Consider the following 22,940-nt stretch of genomic DNA (forward strand, 5'->3'; position numbering starts at 1 on the left):
ACTTAACTTTCATGACAACAAATTTTTATAACGCTAATGTCCATGATTTATAATTTATCACAACTCCAATAGAGGGACTATTTTGCAGTAAAGAAAAGTGTATGAATAATTCTATTAATCAAATCAAGGAGATCAATAAACTGATTCCATTGATAAAATTGCCTATCACTTTTCTTTTAACTCTTGATAAATGTTGAAGATGTTAACAAATATATCTTGAAATGAATTCACTTACGTGTTTAGTCATTCACTACTAAAAATTATCCATATCGATTCTATTGTGTTTATCAATTTGAATGATTATTTGAATCGTTTTTAGTTTAAATGCTTCAACCAATCAGATGACAATATTTTAAATGCTAACTCATAAACGGTACTGCGCCCCCCTGCGATGGTAGAGCAAATCAGTGAAAAAGCGTTGCAGTTGCTCCAATCCGATTAAATGTTCAAGTCGTGCTTTAGGACGCTCGCACTAATATTTGAATTGTTCGACAGTATAATAATTCGATAGGTTTTTTGGAATCGTTTATTGTACGCACATTACAGTTTACAAGAATTTCATTCTTTTTTGCAATCGATATACTTGTTCCATGAATGATATCGTTAAAGCGGATTGATAATTGAACGTTATTTTTTAACAGCTTGACGAGCGTCGTATTAAAGCATGGCGGTTGTGTTTAAATACAACGGTCGAAAGTAACGAATTTTACGTATGTGTGTAGTGCTAAAGAATCCATAAACTTTTTGTGACATTTTATCAAAAAGAGAGATATATATAAGAAATAAGTTATTCCAAGTGCCAGTACTACATTTCGGTAGTTTGAAAATTGTTATACGTTTATCCTTAAAATAACGAAAAATCACGAACAATGGATCCATGGATTCAAGTAAGTTCCAAGTATAATAGAAAGTACATATTGTCTTACTATACCAGTGATCAAATTTTAAATTCATATAATTTAATTTTTTGATTGTCTATTCTATATAATTCTACATATTATTAGCATATTATCTATATAATTCTACATATTATTTGTTTTATTTTAATTTTTCTTCCAATTTTTATTTGTCATTCCGTAATTAATATTATTTACATACAATTACAATTTGTATGTAAATTATATCATCAGTTTTTCTATCATATAAATTATTTTATCATCAGTTCTTCTACGTAATATCTCTCTCCATTTCTCTTTAATTTTTTCCTTTCGAATTATTTATTATAGCGAATGTTGGAACGTGCTAAGGCAAGGGGAGAAAAATTAAATATGCAATTGTCTAATGCTGGGCATGACGTTAGAAGACGACGAAGTCCATTAAAAGATGCTAATGCAATTTTAGCACAAGCAGCAGGTATAATTTTATATTATTATAATGTTCAAATTGATCGAAATTTATAATTTTTATTATTTTATTTGATCCTTTTTGAACTTAATATTAAAAATTTCCTTTATAGTAAGCAAAAACAAAAGCCCAGCAAAATCGCCAATAAAATTAACAACAGAAGAATCTCCTAAAAAATCTGTAAAAAAATATAGTCCTTCAAAAACGATAGTTGAAGAAGAAACTAAACAGATTGGTAAAGAGAATGGTAATGTAGGTATAAGCAATGTCAAGTCAAAGCTACAAAGGCTGGGAAAGCTATATTCTGGTAAGCCTGAATGTGTGAACACCCACACAGTTCCTTTAAAACTGGTTTCTAATACTATCTCATTGTGTTTGTATATGGCATCTTTGGTACAAGTACACAATGTAACTCTCCTTATTTGATTTGCTTCTTATCATGCTTAATATTATTGAATAATTTCATTAAAAAAAGGCTTTCTTATATCGACCCACGTATTTTATTTCAATATTTCTTGATTTTTTTCTTATTATAAATTTCTAATATTCTATGATGAATTTATAATAATGTAAGAATTTATTTTTCACACGTAGAAGATACTAGCCGTGAATTAAGTTCACCTATTCATAGAACAGAAGAAAAATTTTATACTGAAGAAGATCAAATAGGATTGAAATCAGCAAAGAAAGGTGCCAGGCTTGATAGATTGGCAGCTCTTGCTTCAACCATTAATAATTGGGAAGATGATCTATCACATCCAACTTTTGTAAGTATATGTAACAAATTTTAATATTTATTATAAATAGCCATTTATTGAAAATTTATCATTTGTAGACAAAAACAACGCCCACTAAGGCAGAACAAATACAAGCTAAATTTAATGACAAAGTGAAGAATACGACAGAACCACAACCAAGTACAAGTGGATGCAGTAAATGGAATAGTGGTAGTAATTCCGAAGCTAGTTCAAGCAGGCAATTTAAGTGGGATAAAACTATGCTACAGAGCTTAGTAAGTATTTTTATTATATATTATTTTTATATTCATTTCTAAAAACATATTTATAAAAGAAAAATCACAAAATAGTAATATGATTTTACAAAAGGACTAAAGCTTTAGAAGGTTTTTCTGTGAAATATATATTAGTATTATCTTTCATTATAAATATATGATATAATTATATATATATATATATATATATATAGTTTTAAAACAAAACAAAAAATAGTAAATTTATTAGATGGATATTTACAGGAGGCTCAAGGCTTTAGTCGTACAAAAAGCAATTGTCGTCTAGTGTATGACTTTAAGAGTTGTTCTCAGGAAACAGGAGCAGGTCCATCAAGTTCCCCATCGAAAAAAGATACAAATTCCGTGCAAAAACAAGAAGACAAGCATACATCGAACTCGAAACTTAACGTAGTAATAGAGGGCAAGATGACAGACGATGAAAATGTGCATAAAAGTACAAATAGGACAATTAAGGATGCCGAAAATGCGAACTTAAATACATCAGAAAAAACAGTAAGGACTACAAATACCAATACAAACAATTCTAGAGTAACACCTAGATTTGGTTTTAATGGTTCACCGAAGAGTCCACTACCTGGTTCATCACCTGGTTCTGTGTTGAGTAAAGCTTCCATGTTTGAATCGCGGAATAATGATGTTAAGACAAAAGATCCAGCTCAAATGAGCCTATCTGAAAGAAAAGCTCTTTTCGAAAAAAATAAGGATGAAGCTCCTTTAATTCCAAAAGCACCACTTACCATGTCTATACCACCTAGTAAATTACATGAAAAGGAGACGTCTAATTCACCATCTGGACATGGGACAGGTATGTTATATCTATCATTATATATGCTATTTAAGACGCGATACTTATAGGTACATAATTATATTTTTTTTTCTCTGATAGATATGCCTGTAATCAATCGTAAAGCTGAAAGTTCTAATCGAGTCATTGCTCAGCGTGCTATATTTGAACATGGTCACACTCAAGAATTAGAAAATAATATATTACGTTCTGCTCAAATTGAAAGACAACGAGAATTAGATATGTTACGTTCACGTTTCAACACGAATAAAGAAATAGCACAAGTTGCAGCTGGTTCTTGCATTAGAACAAGCGAAAGTAGTGAAGGAAAATCGAATTCACCGAAGAATTCTCCAATTTGTTCTGTCAAACCTACACCAGCATTAGTAATATATCTTAATCCTTTAATTATCTTAAGACTTATATAAATGAAGATGATTTATAAAATTATTAAAAATTATAGGATAGTATTATGCCGCACGCGCCACCACCACCACCACCGCCACTTCCACAGTCAACAAAAAACTCGATCGGAAAACATAATTCAGAGCAAGAAAAATCATCGCCAGTTAAACGACATGGTAACATTTTAAATTAAAAAAAATTACTTTTTCTTGTACAATTAAAATTTATTATATTACTCTTTGAGTTAATAAATATTTGATTTATTTTTAAATTACAGGCAATTTACCAAGAATACAACAAATTGTGACATTATCAGATGCTAAGCGTATACGTGTGTGTCCTCCGAAATCTGGATGCCTATATCCTAATCTTTCTGAAATTGAAAATAACACAGGAACGGATACAGAGTACACCGTTGATAGTACAGAACCAGCAACTGTTACTTTGGAAGAAAACACTACTGAGAGTGAATCAATTACAGAAGCTGAATATTACGTTCAAGTAAAATATATTATAATGCAAGAAAATTATGCAAGCAACAAACGAAAGTATACTTATATTCTAATTTTTTTTTTTTTTTTTTTTTTTTTTTTTTTTGTAGGACAACGAAACCGAATTAGATAGCGAAGAAGAAGAAGAAGTTGAAGATGTAAACACTAGTTTAGGAAGAAGCATTTTGCGTGAAGTGAATCAACAGATTATGAGGAACAAAAAGGTAATACTATTTTTAATTAATTTGATCTTTTTCTTTTAAAAAATACGATTGTAATTATTCTGATTCAATGCATTTTCGTATTTACAGAGATCGATCGAACCCGATCCAGATAGTACTACATCCGATATATCTGTATTAGATGAAATGGATGAATATTTGGACGAATGTCTTGCAGTACAAGAGAGAAATGTTAAAAATTTTTATCAGGATGGACCAACACCCCCCAAAATCAATAGAGGTGGAAAAAGTCCATCATCTTCTTCTACAAGTTTTAAATACACTCATGGGTAAGATTTCCTCCTATATCGCATAATGAAAATTTGTTATTCGCATAATTATATTTTACTTATATTAATCTTTACCATTTTAGATCACAATTTCGTTCTCCCATCAAATTCGTGACTCCAGATAAGAGTGAAGAACCATGTATTGTAGAAGGTGATAATCATACCCCCTTAATGCATACTGTCAGCTTTTACAGGCGTCAACAATCAGAAGTGAGTAAATAATACTTCAAGTTTTGATCGTACATACATATATACATAAATAAATTTATTTATTTAATTCATACGTGTTTAATTAATTCAAAATTATAGTTGCGAACACCGAAAGGTACCCCTTCTCGTTCGGTAACAAAAATTATAGACACTGTTTCTGATATTACGGAGCCTGTAAAAGATGAAACGATGTTAGTGCAAGAAAAGGTGAAGCATTTATTAGACGAAGTCTGCAAGCAGCAAACTATCATTGGTCAAGCTAGTCAAGCTTTAAATTTATGTAGTTCTACAATTGAATTTAATGGTTCACAAGAGCAAGTCGAAGGAGAAAGACTTCTACTTATTGCTAGTAATTTCATAATTTTTTATTATATTATTTTGATTAAAATTTTTATAGCTTTAGAGTCCCTTATAATCGAAATATGATTTTAAAAATAGTTCATAGGAGACAAGCCGCTCTAAATGAGGTTCAAAGATTAAAAGTTGAGGGTACATTGAGACCTGCTGTACCAGGTTCACCAGAAATAGAAGATACTGGATCACTTACAGTATCAGCCATTACATTACCATTGAGACGCGAATATTTACGAAGTATTGCTACAAGTGAGTATTAATCGTTCACTTTTACTATATTTTGTGAACAAATTCAATCATAAAGATTTTATAGATACGTGCCTTCATTTTGTCTGTTTGATACGTTATTTGGAGGAAGTATTAACTACACCAGTGGTACTTGCTGAATCAGGCGATTCTTGTTTACGCTTTCCTTCGACCTTAAAATTACAAAATTTATACAGTGATTTTAAAATCACCGTCGAAATTTATTCTCTTCAAACTCAAGCTGAAATGCTTCCCCACGAAGTTAAATATCACATTCATAACAATGGTGGTGGATGGAATTCTGGTAATAGTAGCAAAGATAACAAAAAGGTAAAATTATATTTGTTTCTTTTCTTTCGCATTCGCGTAGTGCGACTATCTTATAAATTTACAATTTTTATAGCATACATCTAAAACGCCTAAGAAATGTTCAAAAATCGAAAATCGCTTGGTAATGCCAAATGTTCAAAGTCCAGCAGGGCCATCAGCAGTTCGATCTACTGCTTTTCATTTATCTGGTTATGTTGTTTTTAGTCTCAAAGAAATACACCGTCAACAATTCACTTTAAATAAGGTACGACGTGCATTCATTTTAGACACCCTGTTGACAATTTAATAATAAATTCCAAAATAAATCAATAAGAAAGAGAGATGAAACATACTTTAAATATATTGTATTATCGTATTGCAGGTTCCACAGCAATCCCCGCTAGAAGGTCGATTGCAAATGCATGTGTCATGTGAACCCTCAATAACAGTGGAATATCATAATTTCCTTACAATATTTGAATATGTTTCTGGTTTTGGCATCTGGCAAAGAAGGTGGTGCCTCCTCAAAGGAACTACATTATCATATTATAAATATCCTTATCATGAGGGCAAGAAAACTCCTTTAGGAAGTCTTGATTTACGTGGTAATTATTATTTATTACAATATAAATATATATGTATGTGTGTATGTTTTGTAATGGTTTATAAATTTTATTATTCCTTATCGTAGGTATTTCTACAAAAAATGTAGAATTAGCACCTCTGAGCATTTGCATGCGTGCCAATACAGTTTTACTTGAAACAAAAAGAGGAGCACTACCTGGTGATGTCGATAGTCTTATCATGGTAACAAATGGATCTGAAACAACCATTAGGTAAGTAGTAAATTATACATCCTAATAATAAATTTAAGATAATATTTAATATATGGGAATATTTTTACAGACATCTTTTCTCAGCTGATACAAAAGAAGATAGGCTAGAATGGTGTTCAAAGCTTAACAAGGTATTACATTTAATACGAATCTGGGGCAATACCTCATGAATATAATATCATAGAGTAATGAATATGTTACATTGCAACGTATTTGAGTATATACTTTTAGTAAATATTAGTAAAATATAATTTAGGCTTATTTAATGCGCGTATGCATTTTTAAATAATGCAATAAATATTTAAATTCTATTATATTTGTTACAGAATAGTAATTTTTTTCGTCGTAGAATATAATAGTGAATATGAAAATATTTCTCTTAAATCTCAAATAATGAGATGCGGTATATATAATTTAAACCGCGAAATAATGTACAATTTGAACATGATTTAACGTATGTCTAAACAAATTCGATTGTTTAATTACTTGGATAAATTATTTTGCTGGTGTTTGTAAGTATTACAATATGTAATGTTTATTTCTTATACATACGGAAAAAGTCAATCCATAAAACATAAATAAAAACCATAACGAGTTCTTATCGCAAAGAAAAATCATACAATGTATATTCATGTGATCTTTTAACGAGAGAATATGTTACGTTGAAAAAATATATATGTTGTTTTTATTAAAAAAAAAAAAAAAAAAATAATATATTAATATTTTTCAATTAGAATTCCTTTGGTATCGTATATTAATTATTATCGTAGTAGAATTATATTTTTCTTTGCATTAAGAATTACTCTGTTATATTTAATTTCTCGTTTTCATTTTTTTATGCGAGTTGCATTTTTGACTTTATTTGTATCATTTAAATGTAACATTACATGTGTATACTATAGGCACGCCATTATTTTTCTACAAATGCTTAAGCAGACTAAAAATTGAATCGACAAACTTAATTTCGAAAAACGTTATGTCATGCTCAATTATACGTTTCTTTTTTTTAATATTCAGACAAGAGTAACAAAAATGTTTTATTGTAATGACATATTACTAACATTTTGTAAATAGTCGAATTATCATGAATTAATGCGATGTAGTGATCAACTAATATATATATATATATATATATATATATATATATATATATATATATATATACACCTTCACACACACACACACACACACATATATATATATATATGAATTTGAATATATATTCATAAATATTTACATACTTATATTTTTACATATCTTCACAAATTTTTGTACCTTCGCCTTATATGTATACAGATTTTTTAATATAAGATATAAAGATATTTCTTTATATGTACGAACAAGTTCATACTCGTTTTTGTTTTTTTTTTAACAGACCAATTAAATATATTGCTCTTATGAATTCTTCATGTATAATAAAAAATTTCGATCCGTTATATAAGTAGTAAAATTGATTTGGATTTTGTTAAAAAAAAAAATCATTTCTCGCTTGTGGATATGTTTAGGAAGGACATTGCAATATAAATAAATATTCAATTCCACATACAAGTTTATATGCATATGCTGCATTATTATTACAGATACAAATAGGTACATATGTAAAAAAAGGAAGGAGAAAAGTGTGTCTTGTAATGTGATATTTGCGACGCTAAAATGAACACTACGCCGTCGTCTCGCTGAGTTTGCTTAGAACGAACTCTTCGATGTCTCTCGTTCAAAGTGTTTGTTGGCAGTTTATAAGTGTTACATCATGTACCGTATCTGCGGAACGAGCACGTTTTTCGCGGGTAGCATGTGAGCGCATAAGATCGTAGAACATTTGTATACTTTGCTCCACGCGATACATCTCGATATCTTTCAAGGAAAATTATTTCCGAATTGAATCACTAGAAATCGTGAATTTTTCTTTCTTTTTTTCTTTTCTTCGTACAAATTTATACGTATTAAAAAAAAAAAAAAAAAAAAAAAAAAAGAGAAAAGAAAAAATCATCGAAGCTTCGATCATTGATATCTCTCGTGCGATGTATTATATAAGAAAATACGATTCGGCGGGAAAGTAATCCTAAAAGAAAAAGAAAAGGAAGAAGCGCAGAAGAAAAGAAAAAAAGTAATGAGAAAGGAGGAGAAAGGAAGGAGAAAAGAAATGAAGAAAATTTTGAATCGAAAGCAACGATCGAAGCCTTCGTGAATAGAACACTTCGCACTTGTGAATCGCGCGTCTCGCAGCGTACATGGAACATACATGTAAAGACGGAATATTGTTTATGCGCTTTTATGCGGGTATGTCAAAAAATCCTAAGTGACGTGTTGTTAGCGTAAAATTCCTTCGGCTCCTCGAGTCCTCTTTTTTTATTTCGAAACGAGCTGAATGTTAGGATGGAAGCCATCCTTGTCGGCAGTGTAATCGACCCTAAAAATCAAAGACAATCAGAGACAACAGTTCTATCGTTGTTGACCTTTTTTATATTCTTTTTTTTTTTTCTTTTTTCTTTAATACTCTTTTTATTCCTTTCTTTTATTAAATATCTTTTTTCTAAATTAATTGAATTTTGCTTGTACCTGTACGTATGACCGTCCGGAGATATAAAAGAAAAGCTACCCGTGACGGCTAATTCTTCGTCGTCCGTACCCTCATTTCTAAGCTCCGCTGTTTCATCTCTTTTTTGTCCATCGCTTTGCTCGTAACTGAAGTGATATCCACCTACTCCGATATTGTTCACTTCCTCCTGCTTTACAATTGTGATATCATTCGGATTACCTTGCGGTGCTGCGAGACTCGCGACCAAAAGAGTCGCTAGAATGATGACCTGCGTGTTAAAAAACTATTATCAATTATTATAATATTGTCATTGTTATTAATTCGTTTGTTTCTTTTTTGGATTTTCGCTAAACGTCAAAGTTTATGGAAAAAAGAAAGAAAAAGGAATCAAAGGCGCTAGGTATTACGACAAAGAAAAAGAAAAAAAAAAAATACGCGTAATCGGATTCACTTTATTCCGTCGAAAGAATCGTCCTCTAAAAAATTATTCGTATATCGATGTGTATATTCCCGCTATGAAAGCTCGATATTGGACGGACGGAAGATCGATCGATAGTGATTTTCACCGAGAGAATTTGAAGAGACATTAAAACTTGGTTTCCTCTTTCGAATGTCTGGATTACACGCGAGAGCTCGTGCGCGTTGTCTGTCTCGCTCGCACGCACAAACGTCACAGATCCTCTTCACTTTCACTGTTACGCAAAAAAAGAATTTGGATGCTGCTTCGGGGATCGATCAAGTCGTCCTCATCGTTGTAGTCGTAATCGTTGCCGGCGGCTTTTGTACCCACGGATTTTTTCGATACACGATCTCGGATCAATCGTCTCGTCTCTAATGCAATATATATGTATATATATTTTTTTCTCTCTATGTTTCTTTTTTATGTAAATATATCTGCGTTCCTTTTCCTTTCTTTTTTATTTTAATTCTCTCTCTCTCTCTCTCTCTCTCTCTCTCTCTCTCTCTCTCTCTCTTTATTCATAATTGCACGCACCGTCTTCATTATGAGATTTCTTTAAGTACGTTCGTAGTAAACGTCTTCTTTGCACCCTTTCGTCCTTTAACGACGAACCGATACGTGATACCAGGGATGTGCGGTACATCTGCCTTTATATAGTCGGAAAATCGCAGTAGATGCATCCCCCCACTCGCGATGGCCTCCGAGATTCATTTGATCGCTACTCCCCCTCGTGCTTGCTTGCTTCTGCCCAGGATGCATCCGCGATGCACCACGATGCACCGCGAGAGCTATTCGACGCGCATTCGTTCGTCGTTGATAGAAACGCATTTACTTTGCCTTACTCCTGAGAGAAACCACCTTCGTACTCAAGATCGTCCTTTATTTCGTAATCTATGATAGCACTCATCGATCGTTTCATACCGTATTTAATAAACGATACATAACGATGTAAGTATTGTACTTGCATCGATTATTTTGCGATTAATGGAATTATTTGCTCAAAGTATGTATTATTATAATGGAAAAATAACAATGACCTCCCATTGAGACCGCCCACTTGCGGAAGTTTACTATGAGAACGTATAATTTGAAAACTCTTTCTTTACCTCTCGTCACGTTTTTCAATCGATCAATTTCATTTGATATTTTTTTTTATTTCTTCGATGTACCTATGAGCATTTGATGAAAAATTTTTTTATCTAACATAGACATTTAGTAGATCATGCGTGTAACGAATAAGAATAATTTGTAATTTCTCATGAATTACATCTATATGGGAACTTAGAAATGATAAATAGTGGGGGCGAACGGAGAGGGTTTATGAAAGTCCTTCAACTTTCGTAATTCAATGGGATGAGAAATTCGTGATAAACGAATGTCAGTTGCATCACGATAAATGCCAGTGCACCTGTTCGTCCTTAAAAACCACCGATCGTACTCCATATAGATGAAATGTCGCGATAACGAGTAAGCTAACCGCGGTAGGTGATTGTTACTTTCATGAAAAAACTAGAGAAGAACGACGTCGACGTGGAGAACGTAACGAATGACGACGCGATTAACTAATAAATTTTATCTTTATTATTTATCACAAATAAAACGAATGAAACGATGGATTTTCCATGTTATAAATGATGTCACGAATAAAAGAAGAATTTTTACGTCAACGCTAAAATTCGTCAATTTCAACCCCTTTCGATTTCGTTGATCGAGAGCGAATAATACAATCGCACACCAATTTACGTTCTCAAACGTCCTTGGTCATTGTGACATTTGGTTTTCTCTCTCGACGTAGTACTTACGTCGACGAAGCTGCCGAGGAAAGTTAATGACGTAACTACCGGTGACCTTGCCATTTCCGAAGATGCGCTGCCGTCGATGAATAAGTCCCCGAGGACGCCTCCGGCTACCGTGTTTTTCAGCTTCGACTATTTCTCCTTCCCCATATTTAAACAAACTATCTTTGGACGGTCCACTCCATTTTTTTTGCATATAACGATCTTTCGGACAAGTGACAGAATTCGTTACTTGAAAGAACTTTTTTGAATATTCCAGTGTTATTAGTGTTCCCTCAATTTTCTTTCTTTTTTTTTTTTTTTTTTAAATAAAACTGGCCCGTAATGTTTACCTTCGATAATGACCATAATTTAAGTTCGTTAAAAATTTTCTATTACTGCGTGTGTATCTCGAATAATTTTTACTTTCAAATAAATACAAATGTCATACGTAGAAATGTGATTGAAATATTTAATCGTCTTAAAATCGTATATAATATTATACATGATAAGAAATTATTTTTATATTGCTAATTTTGAAATGCTTATCACATTTCAATTTTCTAGACATGATAATGCGTACTTACCAACGTAATGATAAAATTAATAATAGTGTCACATACGATAGATATGTCGAAGATATCTCATTAGACTTCGAACCTATTCATCTAGAATAATTAGTTGGACCCATCAATCCTCTCTTTCTCTCTCTCTCACGCTCTCTCTCTCTCTCTCTCTCTCTCTCTCTCTCTCTCTCTCTCAATCTCTCTCTCTCTCTTCGGGAAGAGAATCTTCTCCTTTCCCTTTGCTATTCACGCGACCAATAAGCAAACATAAACGTGAAAGCGAGCACGACAACGATGTCCTGCGACCGTAAACGGAGAGATACGCGTCGACAAACTTATCGTGATTGTGTAAGGACCAAAAGGGGACTCGCTCGGGATCGCATCAATTTTTTTTCAGGATCCCTTTCTTCTGATTACCTTCGACCGAATTCTTCCTATCCTTTCTAATGTATCATTTTTTTGTTCGGAGAACACGTTTTTTTTTTTTCTTTTATCTTAACTTCGTACAATCTCTCGATCGACTTAATTATACTTTTTCTTTACGTCCTCTTTTCTTTTTTTACGACATATTTAACTTAACAAAAATACGTATCTATTAACGTTAATCATTTTCATTAGTCTTAAATGCAAAAGAAAGAAATATTAATCGAGAGTGAAAAAGTATTCTCATCGTAACGCGCACAAATATCTAATGAATTGATTTTTTACTTTAGTCGTGGAGAACGTATGATGATTTATTATGTATACATTGGTTATGTAGTCTGGTAGCAAAGTTGCTATGCCGGTAACGCGTCAACGATAATTAGAAAACGAAAACTTCGCAGCACTGTTTGTATCGATCTTATGTATATACCTATGTACAGATATCTATGTACATGCATATAATAATTTGACGTTAACTTAGATAAGGATTATTAAGTATCGACCGTCGTGAAATTTATGTAACGAAACGATTTCGACATTCAACAGTATAATTCGATTCATTGTAAATATTAAAGAAATGGGCGATAGTAAAATTATGATAGTATCTATCTAATATAGATTTTTTCTACGACTTTTAATTTTATTTTTTATTCAAATCAAGTCTATCCTCTTTCTTTATATTTTAAAAAGTTAAAATCTAAAAATTAATTTATTACTTAATTTATTGTAAAATCGAACGATTACATTTTTTTCGACGACAATTTACTCAAGGTCGAACAGTAATCCGGAATAAATCCATCCAATGCTATTCATTAATTTTATTAAAAAAATTTATTTTAGCAAATCGCATTAGCTTATTTTTATTATTTATGTATTCTCTATATACCACCTACCAGATGTCGTTGTCGTGTCGTAATTCTCGTAATCCTCATTGTGCTTATTCGATAAGTTCCTTTCGATTCTTTTTTCTTTTCTTTCTCTTTTTGCAATGATTTGTCGTTCTCGATCTACGAATAGAGTAAGGGCACGCGATACGCAACAGTAAAAACGTGCCAAAGTGAGTAAATGTCAACGAGTATATCCCTCCCCTTATCCCTCAGCCCGATCAATTCATCTTCTGGTATTACACGGGCTCGCAAATGTAACGAGCTACGTACGCCGACAATATGTTCGATATGCCAGATGTGCAATTATCTACTCGTCTCATGATAATCTAACATGCATTTTCAACGCCGTAAAGGGAACTCGACGACACATTAGCGGAACTTCTTCTTCTTATTCTTCTTCTTTCGCTATTGCATCCCCCTACTGCTTCGTTCTCCTTTCCGTCTTTCTTGACATTTACTTTGTAAATTATCCGTTTGACCTTCGATATTTTTTTTTCTCTTTTATTTTCTTGTTCAATTTTTTATTATTTAAAAACGTCATCAAGGGGATGAAATTCTTTTGCAGATAGTCATCGAAAAATGCATTTCTTGATGACTAAAAGATAGAGGCACGTCGCTTCTTCGCAATGTTCGATAATAAATATTTACCCTTTCTCTTTTGTGCTATTGCATAACGCTCGTAAAGCTCCAACCATTAAATCCTCCGGCGACTTTGGGATTAATGTACTTTTCGTATTATCGAATTGCATCATTGTAATAATTCTTCTCGCACTTGTTTCATTTGTACATACAGAGAGAGAGAGAGAGAGAGAGAGAGAGAGAGAGAGAGAGAGAGAGAGAGAGAAAGAAAGAGAACAAAAAGAAATTTAACGTCCTCCAAATGTTAATACGATGTCGTTCATTTAAAGACGAACACATAAACTTCATCAACGTGAAAGTACCTCACCTTCGAACGTAGTCACCCACCATTTCTCATCCTCGACAAAATGCGGAAGTTAATCTGAATTCTAGCGAGTACTTTGTAATTTGTATTAAATGGTGACGGCAAACGTTATAAATTAATAAATAGAGAAATCATCGAACTAAAAGCTATAAAATATAAGTTATATTTGACGTACTTTAATGAATACGTTGTAGAAATTGTTATTAACTCATTACACATATCAATAATTATCGTTAATGTCATGATACCATCCATGAAGTCTTTTTTCTTTTTCTCTATCTGTTGGGGAGAAATTAATTGCCGTCTACAATATTCAGATTAAAATCGATGCTATATCTTCATCTCTCTCTCTCTCTCTTTCTCTTTCAGTTTCGATAATATCTCTTTGTTCTAAAGTTTATAAAAAAATAAAAAAGATATAAAAAAAAAATATATATATATATATATATATATAATAAAACAAATAATATAAAAACGTGTACTTGTCTACTTCTTTCTTCGGTCGTGCGATTTTGCCGCAAAGGTCGCGATACCTACTGCATCTACATGAGAGGTATAGGTAACGAGAAGAGGAGACAGTCTGTCGTAATAACGACTCGACGAGAGTCACGAGCGGTCAAGAGGGCTCTCGAATTGAAATGCCGCACTCGGGCGAAATCTTATTTCCTCGAACTCTTGCCTTTGTATTCAGGAAGACGACGTATCTGTCTATGTCCATCTTTGATCTATATAGGAATTCGATTAATCGAATCGATACGAATAACTCAAATAATTTGAGATTATATCATTTCAATAGAATAAGCGATATAAACTCTTACTATACGAAAGAAAGGACCATTTTTCTTTTGCCATTATTATCTTTACAATGTAGTTTGGATTATGATTTTTATTCAAGTATCTTATTAATGATAGAACCTTAAAAAAAATGATAACATTCTGCGATTCATCTTGCATATACATATATTATAATGTAAATTATAAAGTTTAGATCCTTGATCTTGATCAAAAATTGTCCCACATCCAACGATGTACATAAATACATTATTATTTTCAATCCCCTTGCGAAGATCTGAGAGAAAAATTCGAATCTCGAATCAAGGCAAAGAGACATCAATTTTAGCTCGTTAATATGTCAAATTAGCACTCGATTAATGAATGTCGAGATAATATTTTTAACGACACAACGTCAAGACATCCCTGACCTCTCGCACATCGTCCACGTCTCTCTCTCTCTCTCTCTCTTTCTCTCTTTCCTTCTTCGTATATATTCTTTTATTCTCATGGTGTAGAGCTTCGTCGGAATGATGACGACCGCTGCTGAACCCGGATTCTCTCATGGACTTCCGATCGTTTAGAGTTCGCAATTTCTTTTCTATGTCTTTAACGCAGGAAACAACGACATTTATTTCTTGTGAACCTCATTGAATTTTTTTTTTTTCGTTCTACTTGATGTATTCATTCATTATGAAGAATATTTGTATTACAGATATTAATAATGAGAATAATAAAATTATGCCATCCAAACAAACGTAATTTTTGTATAATCGTTGTTATTTTCAAATTATTACTATTTATTATTACAATTAATTTGATGCGGTTGTTTCCAATCGATTTAAAAAATTTAGATGTACATGAAAGTAATAATAAATGGCCAACGTTATATACAGAAATATTCTGAGAAGCATAAATTTATTTTATGCATGATCATTGAATAAGCAAATTTATCTTTATGTCTATTAAGGTGACAAGTCCTAATTGAAACGAATTTCAGTATAGCTTCGAAAAGATAAATCTATCAGGATAGACTTCTGCAATAAAATCCTGCATAACGTTATTTCAAAACTTTGTGACTAGTCTTTTTCATTTTTGTTTTGTTATCTCTTTCTTTATTGAAAAAGCATTATATAATATGCATCTATACCTGATTGCTATATATCTACCTATGTAACGCGATACACGTATGTAACGAAATACATTACATTTCGTAAATAATATCTTTACATTTCCATAATAAAACTAATAGCTTGATCGAGACCTAGTAATACGATACAAATTGATTTATCGTTTTGTATCATTATGCATCTTGTGAAACACAATAAATAATTTTAATTCATTAATTTCTACATACAGGAACAAATTAGGAATAATTAAATCAAAATTTCGGATGAACATTTTTATATATCTATTCTGATAAAAATCTATATTTATTATAATTTGAAAAGATAAACCATTAGAAATTATATCGTGATTTTATCGAGGATTCTCGATTATCGCGTCAACACCTTTGAACTTTTAATTGGCGTCGTCTAGCACGATATCCTTCGGCACGTACCTTAGAAGGTTACATCCTGCTGGTGTAATTATCTTATCGCACTACGTCATTGCTCGTGAAGTTAGTATAGCCCTTGTGAATTACGAACATAGGTAAGTTATAAATGCAAGGCGCAGGTGGCCTCACCCTTCCCTCCAGTTCTCCCTCGATCCCTCATGCAACTAGCCGCGGTATTTTGCGAGCTGACTATAAAATAAATCAATCGACGATATATAGTCATCCGCATATATAGTCATTCTACGGGTTTTTCTTCAACGATTACGCCTCAAATGCTGACTAGTGTATCTATCTATGCAAGAGAGAACGGAAAGATTCTTGAACGAGAGAGATATATGACAAAGTTCAGCTACGGTCTTCTTCCTTCTTGACTCTGTTTGATTTAAATTTTTAATGGATATCGATTGCTCAACAAAATATAATACGAACGAATATCGACCACAAATAAACAGAAAATTTGCATAAGGTCGGGGATTCTACGTTGAGAATTAATTTTCAATATCACTAATAAACTCGTACAAATTTCTATTCTGTTTCCTCATACACGAATCACGTAGGAATTAACATTATTAATAGAATGCTCATTATTAGAGTCCTATAATTAAAAAATAAAAAATACACAGTGTTATTATATAATAATAACTGTTTTGTATTTTATAATTATTTCGAAGGTGAATGCGATAATTGATTAGAAAGATTGATAGTAATTATAAACTCGATACAAAATATTTCTCGATATCTCTTCCACCTGTCTCGTCGTACATATATATATGGACATACATGCATATATATATATATATATATATACATATACGTATGTATATATATATATATATACATACGTTCTTTTCTGTCTCTTAACGAGCTTACGGCGTGTCTTATTTTCTTAATGTAAGCGGTCTGTACGCGTAAGTTGTAAGTATGAGTAAGGAGGAGCATATGTGTTGCTGTCTGCCGACAACGTGGTGGCATTTAACCGATCCTCGCCATCGTGCTTGGTGGTTATATTACGCAAGAAGCGCCTTTAAGCCGACGATGACGACGACCTCGCGGCGCGGTCCAGCAGGATTCTTGCGAAATTCTTTGCTTGTGTGCGAGTTCCTTGTTGAAAAGCAACCGAGCACTATCCTCTTCGTTATGGCACTTCTTTCTCACCGGATGAGTACCGATCTTAGACGTCCGCTTTCGAACGTTTCGACGATGAAATCATTTCGGCTACTTGGAAAATACCTTTTACCCAGTTTGGTCTTTATGATTATTTCGAAATAAAACGAAACGAAGCTCCCATAAATAAGTATGTATATATGTATGCCAACAAGCCGGAAGGAAAGAACTTTCTACGAAAATATCTGATCTTCGTTTGATAGAGAAAAGAACACTTCACGTTCGAACTGAATATGTACTGTGGCTCATTGTATTCGAAGAATCAGAAGATTGAAAGAAAGTTTGCCATCGAGTGAGCTCACATTTTTGACTTGGTGAATGTCAAGTAATAGAATGATCAATCTCTTTTTCTTTGTCATTCTTTTTCGTAATATATTAATACCTATATTCAACTTAAATATACCTGTTCCTTTTTTTTTTCATATACCTAATAATTTACTTAAGAAAATATCAAATTATGTTAGATTACGAAAACCCTCGGCAATAGCTTAACAATTTCTTTCTATTAGATTTTATCAATAATTTTCTTATTAATTCTAAATATCAATAAAATACTTTATATCGAATCTATCCTTACTTATCTGTATTAGAATGCAAGCTATGATGTATACCTACACCGAGACAAGAACGTTCAGTTAAAAATTGATTTATATAACGTATAATAGAAGAAATAGTTGTGTATCTATCGATTCGTATATACACAACCTTCTTCGAACTATCGACTATTCGATTTTCAAATTATTCCTCTCTTTCTCTCTCTCTCTCTCTCTCTCTCTCTCTCTCTCTCTATCTATCTATCTCTCTCTTTCTTCGCGTATACAATCGATTATACAATATCGTCGCGCCTCGTCGTCGTTAAACCGCGCAAAAAGGAAAAGCCGCGACCCGCAAAGGTGATGCACGATGCCGCTTCGAAACACAACCGGTTATCTAACTTCGAGATACTCGTATCTAACGTAGTAACGAAGAGGGACGAAGCTCGAGGGATCGAATATGTTTAAAGGGAAAGAGGGAGGGACAAGATTGAACGTCTACGATTCTTCGTTGGATCCTCGTGTTACATGTCACCGTAGAAAAGCGGCGATATAAATTCGATATTCTTTATCTTAAGCATTCATTTTAGCACGGGCTATGTTATTTAAGCTAAACGAAAAAAAGAGAGAATGAGAGAGAGAGAGAGAGAGAGAGAGAAAAAGAGTCATGTTCTGGAAATTCTTTTCGGATAGGAAGATCGATTTGTTACTGGTTTTTCGCTTGTGACATCGCATGCACGTATTTACATACATATATGCATACATAAATACACATATGTCAATATGTGAATGTAAAGTAATTATGAAATAATTTCACGAAAGTACGAGCTTAGTTGTTAATGAAATTAGAAGAGGATAAAATGAAACAAGTAAGAAAAAAATAAAATTATTGACAACGATGCCATGTGCTGTTTCGCAATCATTCTCATGCAGATAGTGATCCCAGTCTCGTAAAAAAAAAAAAAAAAAAAAAAAAATAGAAAAAAAAAGAAGAGGAAAGAAAAATAGGAAACAAAAAAGAAGAAAAAAGAAAAAGATTTGACTCGTGAAAGTCTATGAGAAAGGGTTGATTTAAATAAATAATTCCGACCATTCGATTGTCATTTATCGATTTGACAAAGCTTCTTTCGGCTCAACTTTCAACTAGAGGATGCCAATAAGGAGATCAAGAATATGTTTCATCAGCATTGACATAAATCTTATCTCGAAAATGATCCTCTTCGATTATCATCCAATCAACTCTCTGATAAAAAATGTCATTAGCATAAGACATAGTCTTATGTAATCACTTTCTTTTCAAAGATTAACCCATATCGTTTCCCTCCTTTTCCCTATCATACTTCTTCCCGTTCGAATACATCTCTCTATTATTTTTCTCCCGTTTCTAAGAACGAACACAATTTATTATTTCAATCGTTCCTTGATTACATTCGACAATCGACGATAGATAAGCGTCTAACATCTAAATCTTAAACGTAATCGGCAATCACATTTTCTTTTTTTTTTTGTTCAATTTTTTTTTTTCTTCATTTTCTTTTTCTTCCTCACCTCCATCAATAGCTTCTATTCACTCGTTAAACGTTATTAACTCATCGGCGCCTTAGGATAGACCGTCGATGATTTAACTCCTCTTCGCCGTTGTCTAATGGCAAAACTCGTTTTCTCTCTGGCAGCTAGCAGTACATTTAAACGATCCCGACCTGTCGTTTGCCTTCGTCCAAGTACTTACGTACAGTTTCTCTCGAATTAGGAAGGAATTAGATAATTACTAACATTTTTACCATTTCTCCTTACAAAGATGGATATTCATCTCGAGTATCTTCGATAATGATGAGTATTTCGAAAAATATCTTTTTTTTTTTCTTTTACATTTAATATGTTATTTAGGATTCGCACGGTTCGAATGGTTCATGGTGACGAAGAACATTTATTAAAATTTGATCGTTCGTAGCGATATGAAAACTGCTGTAATATTCGCTGTCAGTATGACAATAGTATTACAATCTAAGAACGTCTCTAACAAGCTGACAGACTGTCCTTCCCAGATTCCACATGTATAAGATATTATCATACTGGTTACGATAGATCATGATTATATTACATACTACAACTTGTACCGTGTAATACAACTTAGAGCTAAACTCTGATAATTCGTTAATTCTTATTAACCAAGGAAATTATGCAAAATTCGACATTGAAACTCGTTTTCGTTTTCTCTTTTTCGTTCTTTAAATTATTTCTTTTTTTTTTTTGAAAAGACTAAAATTTATCACTTATTAAATTAAAAAGAATTTAGAGAAACTTCAGTCTCTATCCAACTCATTAGTAAACAAACATTAGTATTTCATTAGAAGGAAACCACCGAAATGAGACTTTTATCGAAACAGAAAAAAAAAAGAAATAGAAAACCGAAAAAAATATTTCTACATCGTTCCTCTTATAATCAGATTTACAGTGATTTTGGCTGGCAAACTTTCATCTTATATTCTCAATGTCGCAATAATAGAAACTACGAAGTAAAAGCATTTTGTTATTCAAATTTAATTGGCACGATATGTTAAAACTCACTACTGTAGTACTACTTAGATACATACGTATCTAGTACATTTTTCTAAACATCTATAATTAAAGAGACATAGTTGCATAATTCTAAACGAATAGTACCGAAGTAAGGATCTCGAACGAAAAGGATCAATGAATGAAGATCGTCGAGAGTAGGTAAAGCCTGACTAACCTTTAAACGTGCGCTCATCTTCCAAAGTGCATTTTAAATTGCTTTGAGCTTTCTAGTAGCGTTAAGAACCGAATCCGTAAACGTAAACGCATTGTGAAATGCGGGGAGACAATTAACTTATCGCTTTAGATTTCGATACCGACACTTTCACGTGATCTTAACAATTAGATTTTGTAAACTCCTATTATCGTTTTTGAAACGAAAAGGAGGAAAAAAAAATAGAATAGAAATGAAGATATTATTCGTAAGAAGAGATCGGACGAATAAATGACTGACAAAAAATGATTTCATTTTATCAATTCCTTTTTCAACAATTGAGGCTCGATAAAAATGGGCACACGACAGAAACCATTTAATCTTTCGCTTTTAAACAAAATGCGTATCAGAGACAGTCGAGCTAGTTCCACTTTCTTTCCTATTCCTCATGTGATTCTACCATTTATCTATGTACGAATCGAATCGACGAGGAGATAATTGGTATCCCATTGTCTCCGGATTATCTCCCGTAGAGCATCTTAGGGCAAAACAAAGAACACACGGCGAGAGTCGAGGACGATTATGGTTCCAACGTCGATGTCTCTTCCTTGAAATCCTACCTAACATTTAAACTCAACGTCGATTCTTTTTTAGATTCTTTTCTTCTCCTTCTTTTTTCATAGTCAATTATATGTAGGTATGTATATTATTTTCAACACATGGTCACGTTGGTACCATCACCGGGATGGGCCAATGCCATTTGTCAAGAAGATTTCGACACTCTACCAGAATTTCAGCAGCGAAATCTTCCTTAATGGTAGGGGATTTAATAATGAAACGAAATCCGTCTATATAATAAACCGGTATCCTCTTTTGAATCAGTAAAGTGATCCGACTCGTCTCGAATCAAATTTCTTCTTTACACTTTCAAATTCTTTCAAAAAAGAACTCATCAAAGATGAAACTGGTGCGTTTTTAACAATACGTGATCTCTTGTGTAGATCGAGGAATAGATTTTCAGAAAAAGAATAATCCTCGAGAAGTGTTCATTGAGAATATAAAAAACTTTAAAAATTTTCATAAAAAAAGTTAAACGATTATCAAGTATATGCATACATACAACTCGGAATCATACTTTACGATCTTGAAAATAGAGAAATACATTGAACGACAGTTTAATAAACATCTCTATTATCGTGCTAACAATTACCTATAATGTCGTACAATTGCAAATGAACGATCGTGACGGATCTTACAAACTGTTCCGATGATTTTTTTTCCTCCTTCTTATTTTTTTCCTTCTTTCATGAATATTCTTGCGTTCAAGAAGAACGTGAGGAATTTACATCGTCTCTTATTATTTCCGCAAATAAATGAAGAACTTACTTGCTTATTGTTAAAAGGACGTAAAAAAAAAAAAAAAAAAAAAAATTATGCGACTGTTAAAAATTAGAAAAAATAACAAACGTTTGAATTTACTCCTAGATCATTACTTTCTTCAACGTTTTGGCTGTCGCTTTCGCTCTTCTAACACCTCAGCAAGAAGTGGTGATCGTGAAGGAGACACCATTGGACAATATCGGTGTTGATGGTTACAACTATGGTTATGAACTTTCAAATGGTCAACATCATGAGGAATCAGCTCAATTAACGAATGCTGGCAGTGAAAATGAAGTTCTTGCTGTTAGGGGTAGCTTCGGTTGGGTTGACCCAGTTACCAATCAAAAATATACCGTCAATTACATTGCCGATGAGAATGGTTTCCATCCGCAAGGTGAACACCTTCCATCGGTCTGATTTTTTATTTTATTATAAATTAACAAAATATTTAAATAAAATTATTTTATAACAAAATCAAATGCACACACCTCATTTTCATTCTCTTCTTCGTTATGTCATATATTCTTCGTAATAACTAAGGTTACTTTCTAAATAGTAAATCACTGTCGTATGATTTACGATCGAAGAAAATTATGCTTTTGATTCGAAGGATTATAGTCGACCGTGTTGTATAGGATGACACATGTAACGTTCGTACTACTTAAAAGAACTATCTTCCAACTGCTAAGCTAAGAATGGTATTTAAAT

General features: G+C 32.5%; 3 protein-coding genes across 7 annotated transcripts; 2 read left to right on the forward strand and 1 right to left on the reverse strand.

Moving 5' to 3' along the window:
- The first annotated feature begins 435 nt into the window (after window positions 1-435).
- Window positions 436-7,628, forward strand: LOC118442498 (anillin-like). Of its 5 annotated transcripts, none has more exons than XM_035868180.2 (20): window positions 436-887; window positions 1,227-1,353; window positions 1,457-1,651; window positions 1,939-2,111; window positions 2,180-2,356; window positions 2,600-2,869; window positions 2,942-3,182; window positions 3,264-3,547; window positions 3,625-3,742; window positions 3,844-4,067; window positions 4,168-4,281; window positions 4,369-4,568; window positions 4,652-4,778; window positions 4,878-5,127; window positions 5,217-5,381; window positions 5,446-5,708; window positions 5,782-5,952; window positions 6,070-6,292; window positions 6,379-6,523; window positions 6,594-7,628. In XM_035868180.2, the coding sequence occupies exons 1-20, from the start codon at window positions 870-872 to the stop codon at window positions 6,691-6,693; spliced, it is 3,585 nt and encodes a 1,194-aa protein (XP_035724073.2). In that variant the 5' UTR covers window positions 436-869; the 3' UTR covers window positions 6,694-7,628. The 5 variants fall into 5 exon arrangements, with proteins under 5 accessions (XP_035724073.2, XP_035724070.2, XP_085519660.1 ...); XM_035868178.2 differs by having other exon boundaries at window positions 445-531; window positions 642-887; window positions 2,600-3,182; XM_035868177.2 differs by having other exon boundaries at window positions 2,600-3,182.
- A 438-nt stretch (window positions 7,629-8,066) lies between these two features.
- On the reverse strand, window positions 8,067-10,214 carry CPR28 (cuticular protein 28). The gene is made up of 3 exons (XM_035868445.2): window positions 10,057-10,214; window positions 9,083-9,330; window positions 8,067-8,933 (listed from the first exon to the last, which is right to left on the reverse strand). The coding sequence occupies exons 1-3, from the start codon at window positions 10,063-10,065 to the stop codon at window positions 8,873-8,875; spliced, it is 318 nt and encodes a 105-aa protein (XP_035724338.1). The 5' UTR covers window positions 10,066-10,214; the 3' UTR covers window positions 8,067-8,872.
- Window positions 10,215-21,748: 11,534 nt separating this feature from the next.
- Window positions 21,749-22,705, forward strand: LOC118442520 (flexible cuticle protein 12-like). Its single transcript, XM_085663491.1, has 2 exons — window positions 21,749-21,819; window positions 22,338-22,705. Exons 1-2 carry the CDS (start codon window positions 21,811-21,813, stop codon window positions 22,647-22,649), a joined length of 321 nt encoding a protein of 106 aa, XP_085519617.1. The 5' UTR covers window positions 21,749-21,810; the 3' UTR covers window positions 22,650-22,705.
- The last annotated feature ends 235 nt before the right edge of the window (window positions 22,706-22,940 follow it).

The sequence above is a fragment of the Vespa mandarinia genome, chromosome 22 (assembly GCF_050613455.1).
Source record: "Vespa mandarinia isolate Hongniang chromosome 22, ASM5061345v1, whole genome shotgun sequence".
NCBI lineage: Eukaryota > Metazoa > Arthropoda > Insecta > Hymenoptera > Vespidae > Vespa > Vespa mandarinia.